This window comes from Rhinoderma darwinii, chromosome 4 (genome assembly GCF_050947455.1).
Source record: "Rhinoderma darwinii isolate aRhiDar2 chromosome 4, aRhiDar2.hap1, whole genome shotgun sequence".
Taxonomy (NCBI): domain Eukaryota; kingdom Metazoa; phylum Chordata; class Amphibia; order Anura; family Rhinodermatidae; genus Rhinoderma; species Rhinoderma darwinii.
Window position 1 is genome coordinate 395,488,121 of NC_134690.1, and position 12,951 is coordinate 395,501,071.

General features: G+C 45.1%; 2 protein-coding genes across 5 annotated transcripts in view; one reads left to right on the forward strand and one right to left on the reverse strand.

Moving 5' to 3' along the window:
* Window positions 1-12,951, reverse strand: part of TAF1A (TATA-box binding protein associated factor, RNA polymerase I subunit A) — a 471,716-nt gene that overhangs the window by 90,702 nt on the left and 368,063 nt on the right. The window lies entirely within an intron of this gene.
* MIA3 (MIA SH3 domain ER export factor 3) overlaps window positions 1-12,951 on the forward strand; it is a 94,627-nt gene that overhangs the window by 42,648 nt on the left and 39,028 nt on the right. For all 3 annotated transcript variants that reach the window (XM_075863366.1, XM_075863363.1, XM_075863365.1), the window contains exons 7-8: window positions 7,863-7,994; window positions 10,352-10,373. In XM_075863366.1, coding sequence (XP_075719481.1) covers window positions 7,863-7,994; window positions 10,352-10,373 — 154 coding nt within the window. The remainder of the gene's footprint in view (window positions 1-7,862; window positions 7,995-10,351; window positions 10,374-12,951) is intronic.

Consider the following 12,951-nt stretch of genomic DNA (forward strand, 5'->3'; position numbering starts at 1 on the left):
ACTGTACATTATACACAGCGCAGGAGAGGAGACTGTACATTATACACAGCGCAGGAGGGGAGACTGTACGTTATACACAGCGCAGGAGGGGAGACTGTACATTATACACAGCGCAGGAGGGGAGACTGTACGTTATACACAGCGCAGGAGGGGAGACTGTACGTTATACACAGCGCAGGAGGGGAGACTACATTATACACTGCGCAGGAGGGGAGACTGTACATTATACACAGCGCAGGAGGGGAGACTGTACATTATACACAGCGCAGGAGGGGGGACTGTACATTATACACAGCGCAGGAGGGGGGACTGTACATTATACACAGCGCAGGAGGGGAGACTGTACATTATACACAGCGCAGGAGGGGAGACTGTACGTTATACACAGCGCAGGAGAGGAGACTGTACGTTATACACAGCGCAGGAGGGGGGACTGTACGTTATACACAGCGCAGGAGGGGGGACTGTACATTATACACAGCGCAGGAGGGGAGACTGTACGTTATACACAGCGCAGGAGAGGAGACTGTACGTTATACACAGCGCAGGAGAGGAGACTGTACATTATACACAGCGCAGGAGAGGAGACTGTACATTATACACAGCGCAGGAGGGGAGACTGTACATTATACACAGCGCAGGAGAGGAGACTGTACATTATACACAGCGCAGGAGGGGAGACTGTACATTATACACAGCGCAGGAGGGGAGACTGTACATTATACACGGCGCAGGAGGGGAGACTGTACATTATACACGGCGCAGGAGGGGAGACTGTACATTATACACAGCGCAGGAGGGGAGACTGTACGTTATACACAGCGCAGGAGGGGAGACTGTACGTTATACACAGCGCAGGAGGGGGGAGACTGTACATTATACACAGCGCAGACAGTATAATATAGAGGTGGTGATGGTCAGTCCTGTTTTGTATGATTGTGGGGTTATCGGGGTGCGTGTCTCGTTAGTGGGGGGGCCCCATCCCCTCCTAGTTAATAACACTACATTGGTCTCTGTGGAGACCATTACCAGGTGCCCTGAACTTATTGCTGCCCCTCCTATTATGGATGAGATGGAACAAGAAGACCCCACATCATCCTCCCTCTCCCCATCACTGGATGCTGGACAAGACCTGGGCGTCCTGGGGACCCTCCCCACATTATATCCCCTCTTGGTGACCAGAATTCTCCAGGTCAGTATATCTATTTATCAGTTTATATAGGGCAGTCCCATAATAATATAATAATATAATACACCGCACAAGGGATTATGGGGCAGACGGCGGGGTCACTGTGTTGTACTCCACGCGGTGATCCTTCCTCAGTGGGTAGAGAATAATATAATTATGTATCCGCTCTAATACATCATGGCCGCTGCACCCGAACCGTGCTGAGTACATAACGTCCTGCAGGGCTCCGTACAAATTTTTTTTTTCTTATTGATCTCTATGAAGATTTTTATCGCGGGTCACTAAAAATGTCAGATGGGCTCCAGGAGTGGCGTAAAGCTGGTCATAAGCATTCGATTTTTTTTTTTTTTATCAAAAGATATTGATTGAATATCCCAACCATCTCATGTCTGTGAGGACAGCCCCACTGTTCCCATGATGTCTGAGATGTATTTGTGGGGGAGCCCGGGAAAATAGTTGTCAGCTGAAGGATTATGTGTCCACCCGACCGCTTTAGTGTATTCTTGTAATTGGTTGTTTACAAAGCTGCATTCTGTATTAATCCTATGGACACGAGTCCTGATGTGGCGTATTACTGATCAGGCGCCGACTTGATGACAACTTTGTTGGTGGTCCTAGACTTAGAAATGCTGGCGTATGACGTTGGCACAATCGTTTGCAACCATATATGTAGCGGTATGCCCCGCGGGGGGCTTGTGACAATGCACAGACCATCGTGACTTTATTCCCCATAAGGACAATTTCTGCGACAGCCGTGGAGGGCAGGTGGTCATTACCACTGACTATTAATGTAAAGGTGTGACTGAGAAAGTGACCGGGGCAGAGCCGCGTATCTGCCTGCCGGAGCCTTGATCTGTATGTAAGTAGCGCTGACTTGCATATTAAAGGTGTCCAAAACAATATATGCCCAGAAAACCCTTTTTTAAAGGGGTTGTCCAGTCCCTAAAAATTGATGGCCTATCCTCAGGATTGGCCATCAATAGCTGATGGGTCGAGGTCCGACTCCTGGGACCCCCACTGATGAGATGTTTTGAAGGGGGTGCAGCTATCGTACGAGCGCTGCTTCCCGTTCATTTCTTCTTGCTCACTGTGAATCGTCGACACGGATGTAGTGGTGATTCGCTGGTATTGCAGCCTCTACTATTCACTTCAGTGGGGGAAGAAGGCTCCAGTACTGTGAATCGCTGCTAAATCCGTGTCTACAATTCATAGTGAGCACGAAGAAATGAAGGGGAAGCTGCGAGCGTACGAGCGCTGCGGCCCTCTCAAAACAGCTGATCGGCGGGGGTCCCGGGAGTCGGACCCCGACACATCAGCTATTGATGACCTGTCCTGAGGATAGGCCAAGAATATTTAGGGACTGGACAACCCCTTTTTAAGTCTCTTTATTTCCGTTAGTTTGGCATGTTTGATATTCCAGCACAATTCCGGATTATCGAATGTTACCGCATAATCCATTACAGATAAACGGCTGGAGCGGTTTTCTATATTGTGGAACGTGTCATCCGGTGCGATGTTTTTTTTTTTTATATATATATTTTTTTGCCACACTTTGGCTAGTTATACAGCACGTCTGCTCCTCTGACTCCTGACACGATGGTGTGGGGGGGGGGGGGGGGGGTTGACTACGTGGTTTTGTTACAATGTGCCGCCGGTGTAGCTGCGTGACTGTTGTGTGGACTTCAGTGCAGCCCATGGATCAGCCCAGAGTAAGCTAGAACTGTGTCTTCACTCTAAATCCCCTGTAATATCTAATAAGCCTCTGTAATTCGGGGGTCATGTGGATGTCAGCGGGGGTGGGGGGCTTATGACCCCCTTCTTTTAACCATTGTGAGGAGCTGCTAACGTGTCCCTTCCTCTGTATGACTGTGCGTCCATCTAATACATGAATACACAATGTAATGCTTCGTTTCTTACTTTCTGAGACTGATGTTATCAGGAATAACGTCATTATAGAACAGTGGTCTCCAAGCCGTGGCTCTGCAGCTGCTGTCAGACTACAACCCCCAGTATGGTTCACTGATCTGCTCCACCTGGCTGCGTTATGTACAGTCATTGCGCTGCCTTCACATTCAGTAGGAGGGGGAATAGTTTGGGATATAACTGGGATTCCTTGTATTAAATTTGAATGCCAAAGAGGCAGCGCTGGATATTCGAGAAGATACATGTCAATCACTGTGTGTGGGTGGAGAAGCGGGACTCACAGGCTTTCTCTCTGAGTAGGTGAGGGGAGCAGGACTCACAGGCTTTCTCTGAGTAGGTGAGGGGAGCAGGACTCTCAGGCTTTCTCTGAGTGGTTGAGGGGAGCAGGACTCTCAGGCTTTCTCTGAGTGGGTGAGGGGAGCAGGACTCTCAGGCTTTCTCTGAGTGGGTGAGGGGAGCAGGACTCTCAGGCTTTCTCTGAGTGGGTGAGGGGAGCAGGACTCTCAGGCTTTCTCTGAGTGGGTGAGGGGAGCAGGACTCTCAGGCTTTCTCTGAGTGGGTGAGGGGAGCAGGACTCTCAGGCTTTCTCTGAGTGGGTGAGGGGAGCAGGACTCTCAGGCTTTCTCTGAGTGGGTGAGGGGAGCAGGACTCTCAGGCTTTCTCTGAGTGGGTGAGGGGAGCAGGACTCTCAGGCTTTCTCTGAGTGGGTGAGGGGAGCAGGACTCACAGGCTTTCTCTGAGTAGGTGAGGGGAGCAGGACTCTCAGGCTTTCTCTGAGTGGTTGAGGGGAGCAGGACTCTCAGGCTTTCTCTGAGTGGGTGAGGGGAGCAGGACTCTCAGGCTTTCTCTGAGTGGGTGAGGGGAGCAGGACTCTCAGGCTTTCTCTGAGTGGGTGAGGGGAGCCGGACTCTCAGGCTTTCTCTGAGTGGGTGAGGGGAGCAGGACTCTCAGGCTTTCTCTGAGTCGGTGAGGGGAGCAGGACTCACAGGCTTTCTCTATGAGTTGGTGTAATCTAGGCCACAAAGAGGCACCACATTTATCATGCAGCGTGCACCACTATAATAAATTTTGGCACATTTTCTGACTGTCTATAATTTAGTGTTAGTAAATCTGCCTCGATGTGTTTTATGCTGTAATCTGTTTTCACCTGTTTTAACCCCTTAGTGTCTAAGCCTGTTTTGGCCTTCAGGACCAGCCCCATTTTTGCAAATCTGACATGTGTCACTTTATGTGGTAATAACTCCGGAATGCTTTTACCTATCCAAGCGATTCTGGGATTGTTTTCTCGTGACATGTTGTACTTTATGATACTGAAAAAATTTCGTCGTTAAATTCAATATTTATTTGTAAGAAACGCCAAGATTTAGCGAAAATTAGCAAAAATTAGCATTTTTCTAAATTTTAATGTATTTACTTGTAAAACAGATAGTAATACCACACAAAATACATACTAGTTTATATTTCCCATATGTCTACTTTATGTTTGCGTCGTTTTTTGAACATTCTTTTAATTTTCTAGGACGTTACAAGGCTTAGAACTTTAGCAGCAATTTCTCATATTTTTAAGAAAATTTCAAAAGGCTATTTTTTCAGGGACGAGTTCAGTTCTGAAATGGCTTTGAGGGCCTTATATATTAGAAAGTCCCCAGAAGTCACCCCATTTTGAAAACTGCACCCCTCAAAGTATTCAAAACAGCATTCACAAAGTGTTTTAGCCCTTTAGGCGTTTCACAGGAATTAAAGCAAAGTAGAGGTGAAATTTACAAATTTCATATTTTTCTTCAAAAATTCATTTCTAATACATTTTTTCTGTACCACAGAAGGTTTTACCCAAGAAATGCAACTCAATATTTATTGCCCAGATTCTGCAGTTTTTAGAAATACCCCACATGTGGCCCTAGCGCGGTCATGGACTGAAACACAGGCCTCAGAAGCAAAGGAGCACCTAGTGGATTTTGGGCCTCCTTTTTTTAGAATATATTTTAGGCACCATGTCAGGTTTGAGGAGGTCTTGTGCTGCCAAAACAGTGGAAACCCCCCAAAAGTGACCCCATTTTGGAAACTATACCCCTCAATGAATTTATCTATGGGTATAGTTAGCATTTTGAACCCACAGTTTTTTTGCTAAATTTATTTGAATTAGTATGTGAAGGTGAAAATCTACTTTTTTTGTGAAAAAACGTAGAAATGTTAAATTTTTACAAGGAATAAAGTAGAAAAAACACCCCAACATATGTAAAGCAATTTCTTCCGATTATAGCAATACCCCATATGTGGTAATAAACTGCTGTTTGGACCCACAGCAGGCCTCAGAAGAGAAGGAGCACCATTTGGATTTTGGATTTCTGATTTTGCTGGAATAGTTTTCAGTGCCGTGTCGCGTTTGCAATGCACTGGAGGGAAGAAAACCGTGGAAACCCCCCAATAGTGACCCCATTTTGGAAGCTACACCCCTCAGGGCATTTTTCTAGGCGTAAAGTTAGCATTTTGACCCCACAGTTGTTTTGCTGAATTCATTGGAATTAGTCTGTAAAGGTAAAAATCTACTTTTTTTTCTGAAAAAAGGTAGCCATTTTTAATTTTTACAAGGAATAAAGGAGAAAAAGCACCGCAACATTTGTAAAACAATTTCTCCCGATTACGTAAATACCCCATATGTGGTAATAAACTGCTGTTTGGACCCACACCGGGGCTTAGAAGGGAAGGAGCGCTATTTGGCTTTTGGAGCTCAAATTTAGCTGGAATAGTTTTTGGGTGTCATGTCGAATTTGCAAAGCCCCTGAGAGACCGAAACAGTGGAAGCCCCCCAAAAGTAACCCCATTTGGGAAACTACACCACTTAAGGAATCTATCTAGGGGTATAGTGAGCATTTAGGCCCCACACGTCTTTTGCAGAATTTATTAGAATTAGGCCGTGAAAATTAATATCAACATTATTTCCACTAAAATGTTGATTTTTTTCAATTTCACAAAGGATAAAGGAGAAAATGCACCCCAACATTTGTAAAGCAATTTCTCCCAAGTACGGCTATACCCCACATGTGGTCATAAAAGTTTTTTCATTCGAAAGTAATTAACCCTTTACGAACTGATTCATGTTTTGCTTTTTCGTTTTTCCTCCCCGCTTTCCGAGAGCCACTACTTTTTTATTTTTCTGTCAATAGAGCCGTGTGAGGGCATATTTTTTGCGGGACGAGCTGTCGTTTTTATTGGTACCATTTTGGGGTACATGAGATTTTGTTGATCACTTTTTATTCAATTTTTCGGCAAGCCAGGTGACCAAAAACCATCAATTCTGACAATGATTTTTATTTATTTTTGACGGCGTTTACCCTGGGCTATAAATGATTATTATACTTTATTCTGCGGGTCGGTACGATTACGGCGATACCAGATGTATATACGTTTTTTTATGTTTTGCAGCGTTTGCGCAATAAAATAACTTATTTAGAAAATAATTTATTTTCTGCGTCACCATATTCTGAGAGCCGTAACTTTTTTATTTTTCAGTCAAAAAAGCTGTGTAAGGGCTTGTTTTTTGCGGGACGGGTTGTAGTTTTTATCGGTACTATTTTGGCGTACATGCGACTTTTTGATCACTTTTTATTGTATATTTTGGGAGGGGTGGTGACCAAAAAATTGTGATTCGGGCACTGTTTTTCGTTTATTTTTTTTGCGGTGTTTACCGTGCGGGAAAAATAATATTATAGTTTTATAGTTGGGGTCGTTACGAACGCGGTGATACCAAATATGTGTACTTTTTTTTTACGTGTTCATTTTTTTTCCTATAATGAAAGACTTATTATAGGAAAAAAAGCAGTTCTTGTTTATGTCACTTATAACTTTTATTTTTACACTTTTTTTTAAAACATTTTTATCCTTTTTTTTACTTTTTTCACTTGTCCCACTAGGGGACACTTAGACTTGCAGCTCTGATCGCTGCTGGAATACATTACACTACACACGTAGTGTAATGCATTTCAACTGTCATTGTGACGTGACAGTCACACTGACAGGAAGCCTACGACGACCACCCTCGGGGTGGTCCTCATAGGCTTCTGTACATGGCAACCCGGAAGCCATTGTCTGGCGTCCGGTTGCCATGGGTACCATCGCCAGCCCCCGTGATTTCACATGGGGGCTGCCGATCGGCGCTAAAGACCTTAATTGTGGCGTTCAAAATCGAGCGCCGCAATTAAGGGGTTAACTGCCGATATCAGCGGCGACAGGCCGCTGATCGGCAACGGGGAGAGCAGGGCTGACACCCTGCACAGTTAACCGCCGCTGCGGTTAACTGTCAAAGCACTGACGTAACTGTACGTCAAGGTGCGCGAACTCACTGCTCACCTTGACGTACAGTTACGTCATGGTGCGTTAAGGGGTTAAAGTTCACATTTGTGGCGATTTGATACAAAACCTTTCACACCACATTCCCAGAGATCCAAATATTGTAAACATCAAAGATAGAAGAGCATTTAAAAAAATTCAACTCCACAACTGCTTGTAGCTCGTATGCTGCTCTCTTCCCTGCCAACCGTGGTCTCTGATCTGTGGCTCTCCAGCTTTTACAAAACTACAACTCCCAGCATGCTCTGACAGCAACAGACTGTAGTTTTGCCAAACCTGGAGAGTCCCAACTTGGGGGGGGGGGGGGGGGCATGGATGATGCTGTCTTCGTGTCTGTGTATTGGATATTAACCCTTATGTTCCCATATAACTCTGATTTATGTCGGATCTCTTGATGTTGCAGCTCGTGTCGGCTCTGCCAGAAGATTTACAGCCCGGGTCAGATTTCTACGGCATACACTGGGAGTCTGTCATCATCACCGTCTCGGTGGGACTTCTCTCTTTCTTGATTTTCTTCTGGAGAACATGTCTCTCGGTGAGTAGAGTTGTCACGATACCAGAATTTGGGCTTCGATACCGATGCTTGGAGTAGTATTACGATACTGGATACCAAAACGATACTTTGCCAACAATAAATAAACCTCAAAAATATTTGAGATACAAAGTCCTTCCGTTTTCTGATGAGAGGCACAGAATGTTATCAACTTTGAACCTCCATGTGCCTCACATTAATGGTAATTAACCCCATCATGTACCTCACATTAACCCAATGTTGCCCATTACAACTGTGAGCGAGGTAGTGATGGGATCACTTACTATAATGATTATAATGGGCACCATTGGGTTAATGTGTGCGGTACATGATGGGGTTAATCACTATTAATGTGAGGCACATGGAGGTACTAAATTCATAACACCCTGTGCCTCACATTGACTTCATCATTTCCCTCACATAATGGCAACATTGGGGTTAATGTGGGTCACATTAACCCCAATGTTCCTCAATGCCGGCTGCCTTTATTTGTAGCTTGTGCTCTGTTATAAAGCCGGCCTGGGGCCGATCTGTCACTACACCGCAGCGCGGGCGACACAGGCACGTCATCCGGAAAGTGTGCGGCTCGCCACAGTCCCCTCCCTGCCCCCTTCTCATATTCTCATTGGTGGCAGTAGAGGAAGGAAGAAGGAGCGTTCCTCCCACCCACTGTGACTCAACCGGCGCTAATGACGAGTGTGACGTCACAGAAGGATGGGGGGGGAACGCTCCTCCTTTCTCTACTGCCACCAATGATAATCTGAGTGTGAGAAAGTGGCAGGGAAAGGGTCACTGTAAGAAGAGAACATCGTGTGTGCGTTACACTGCTGCGCTATTGTTTCTGGTCAAATCACGGCCACTCAGACGGAAAGCCGACTGAACCCTTTAAAGTCAACGGGGTCTGTCGGCGGTGTCTGTTGTGCAACGGAACGGTTGCTTTTGTTTTTCCCTTGGTCTGATCCTCAGACGGAGCAGAAAAATGGAACACACCGACGCGGGTGTGAACATAGCCTTACACGTTTATGACATATCCACATGATAAGCCAAAAAAGCCTGATCGTTTCAGGGGTCACCTCTTGGGAGAATAGGGGTCCTGTGACCCACGTTTATCGATTTTTCAAATCGGCTGTGAAAACTATTGAATCTAGTGGAGAGTTGGCAGCGCTTCGCTCTTTCCTCAAAGTGCAACTAAACTTTTTAAATACTTTTGACGCGTCCAGCAAGTTTTGATCGGGTCCGAGCACTGAGAACCCCACTGATCACTACAGCGAAGTGGCAGAAACACTCGGGTCAGCGCTATGCCGCTTCGTTTCTGATGGGTTTTCCTTGGAAAGCCGAGTGAGCGGTGTACGGGGTCGATAGATCGTCTATGGGTCCGTACGCCGCGTTCTTGGCTTTTAGAGGAAGGCGATCAGGAACGAAACGGTACAGCGCTCACCGAAGCGATTCCGCCGCTTCGTTTTAGTGATTGGTGGGGGTCTCAGTGCTCGGACCCCCCACCGATCAAAACATATGACATGTCAAAAACGTTTTTAAAAGTTTAGTTATCCTTTAAAGGGATATTCCCATCATAGACATTTGACGGTATATGCCATAAATGTGTGACCCCCCCCCCCCCACCCTCCCGCAGACAGTCACGGAAACAGTGGCGCACACTTGCTCTGTTGTGGCTTAATCTTTGCCTAGATGCGGTGGATACGCAATAAATGTCTATGATCGGAAAACCCCTTTAAAGCTTTATTCAGACGAACGTATAAATCGTCCGTGCGGCGGCTGTTTTTTCTACCGGCCGTCACACGGCTGCATGTATTTCTATGGGGCTATTCACACGGCCGCTGTCTTAACGGAGCGTTGAAGACCCCTTGAAAAAATGTGACCGGTCCTATTTTGGTCCGTTTTTCATGGATCCCTCAATAGACTCAAGTCTATGACGGATCTGGTAAAATAGGTCCCGCGCGGGTGCAGATCGTCTTTCACGGCTGATTTCACACACACTCGTCTGAATAAAGCCGAACTTCCATAGACTTCAACTGAGAAAGCGGCCACTCGGAATCAGCGAGACCCCCGCCTATCAGACATTTGTGGCCTGTCCTGTGGATGGGAATAAGACGCCTGTAGACTGGGGACATTGTGTCATTTTCCTTTATTTCATAAGACTGCTTTATTACTGACAGCCGCGGTCTGCAGGGTTTCCTGCAGTCAGACACACGGAGGCTTTTATTAGCTGCCCACTAATCTTATTTGCAGTGTCCCCTTTCACTGCCCGGCCGCCTCTCAGACCCTGACCTTTGAATATTGTGATTGTAGACGCATGTAAGAGGGACATGGACTAGTAACACGTGTGATCTGTTCTCTTGCAGGTGAAGAGCAGAATGTATCAAGGTAATACATGACCTGTAGATATTCTGTGTGTTCCGTGATCTGTAGATATTCTGTGTGTGTTCCGTGACCTGTAGATATTCTGTGTGTTCCGTGATCTGTAGATATTCTGTGTGTGTTCCGTGACCTGTAGATATTCTGTGTGTGTTCCGTGACCTGTAGATATTCTGTGTGTGTTCCGTGATCTGTAGATATTCTGTGTGTGTTCCGTGATCTGTAGATATTCTGTGTGTGTTCCGTGATCTGTAGATATTCTGTGTGTGTTCCGTGATCTGTAGATATTCTGTGTGTTCCGTGATCTGTAGATATTCTGTGTGTTCCGTGATCTGTAGATATTCTGTGTGTTCCGTGATCTGTAGATATTCTGTGTGTGTTCCGTGATCTGTAGATATTCTGTGTGTTCCGTGATCTGTAGATATTCTGTGTGTGTTCCGTGATCTGTAGATATTCTGTGTGTGTTCCGTGACCTGTAGATGTTCTGTAGATATTCTGTGTGTGTTCCGTGACCTGTAGATGTTCTGTAGATATTCTGTGTGTTCCGTGATCTGTAGATATTCTGTGTGTGTTCCGTGATCTGTAGATATTCTGTGTGTGTTCCGTGATCTGTAGATATTCTGTGTGTGTTCCGTGATCTGTAGATATTCTGTGTGTGTTCCGTGATCTGTAGATATTCTGTGTGTGTTCCGTGATCTGTAGATATTCTGTGTGTGTTCCGTGATCTGTAGATATTCTGTGTGTGTTCCGTGATCTGTAGATATTCTGTGTGTGTTCCGTGATCTGTAGATATTCTGTGTGTTCCGTGATCTGTAGATATTCTGTGTGTTCCGTGATCTGTAGACATTCTGTGTGTGTTCCGTGACCTGTAGACATTCTGTGTGTGTTCCGTGACCTGTAGATATTCTGTGTGTGTTCCGTGATCTGTAGATATTCTGTGTGTGTTCCGTGATCTGTAGATATTCTGTGTGTGTTCCGTGATCTGTAGATATTCTGTGTGTGTTCCGTGATCTGTAGATATTCTGTGTGTGTTCCGTGATCTGTAGATATTCTGTGTTCCGTGATCTGTAGATATTCTGTGTGTGTTCCGTGATCTGTAGATATTCTGTGTGTGTTCCGTGACCTGTAGATATTCTGTGTGTGTTCCGTGACCTGTAGATATTCTGTGTGTGTTCCGTGACCTGTAGATATTCTGTGTGTGTTCCGTGACCTGTAGATATTCTGTGTGTGTTCCGTGACCTGTAGATATTCTGTGTGTGTTCCGTGACCTGTAGATATTCTGTGTGTGTTCCGTGACCTGTAGATATTCTGTGTGTGTTCCGTGACCTGTAGATATTCTGTGTGTGTTCCGTGACCTGTAGATATTCTGTGTGTGTTCCGTGACCTGTAGATATTCTGTGTGTGTTCCGTGACCTGTAGATATTCTGTGTGTGTTCCGTGACCTGTAGATATTCTGTGTGTGTTCCGTGACCTGTAGATATTCTGTGTGTGTTCCGTGTTCTGTAGATATTCTGTGTGTGTTCCGTGACCTGTAGATATTCTGTGTGTGTTCCGTGACCTGTAGATATTCTGTGTGTTCTGCACTTTTGACCTCGAGTCGTACAGTATTACAATGCCGCATCAGCAAAAGGACCGTACGAAACCCTGTCCCTATGACTAAGCAAATCTGAAGGCTATTTGCATTTATTTTTTTTTTTTTTAAATCTCTGATAGTTTTCTGTATTGTTTGCCGTCTGGAACAACTTCATAAGAGCTGTATACACAAAACGACAGGATATTACCCAATCAAAACTCTTTGCAAAGTCGCTCTTTTATTTTAGATACAGACTTTCTAGATCAGTAATTATTCATTATTTGCCGTAGTCGGCATTGACGGCTCTCAAACGGCCAATTGGGTGGAGGGCGCCACGTCACAGCACCTTATATGGGAATGGTCATATGTTGGTCACAGAACAGCTTCCGGGCAGCTAATCCTACACTTTTATAACTACTTAATCCGCATTTCCTTAGTATATTGTTACAATGATCCAATGAGGTCACAGCGCAGCAGATCCATCCGCACAACGCGTGCTGGCCTTAACGGCAGTCTGTATTCTTTCTAAAGAGCAGCAGATTCTGGCTGTCATTAACCCCTTAAGGTCTGAGCCATTTTTTGATTTTTGTTTTTCCCTCCCCGCTTTCCAAGAGTCATAACTACTTTTATTTTTCCGTCAATAGAGCGGCGTGAGGGCTTATATTTTGCGGGAGGAGTAGTAGTTTCGATTGGTAGCATTTAAAGTACCATATAACGTCATGGGAAACTGAAAAAAAAAAATATTTGCGGGCAGAAATGGGAAGAAAAATGCATTTCATTTTTACGGTTTTCACTTGGCGGTAACGACAAGTTAACTTTATTATGTGGCTCAATAAGATTACGATGATACCAAATTTATGTGGTTGTTTTTATGTTTTACTACTTTAAAGGGGCTCTGTCACCAGATTATAAGTGCCCTATCTTGTACATGATGTGATCGGCGCTGTAATGTAGATTACACCAGTGGTTTTTATTTAGAGAAACAATCATTTTTGACGGAGTTATGACCTATAT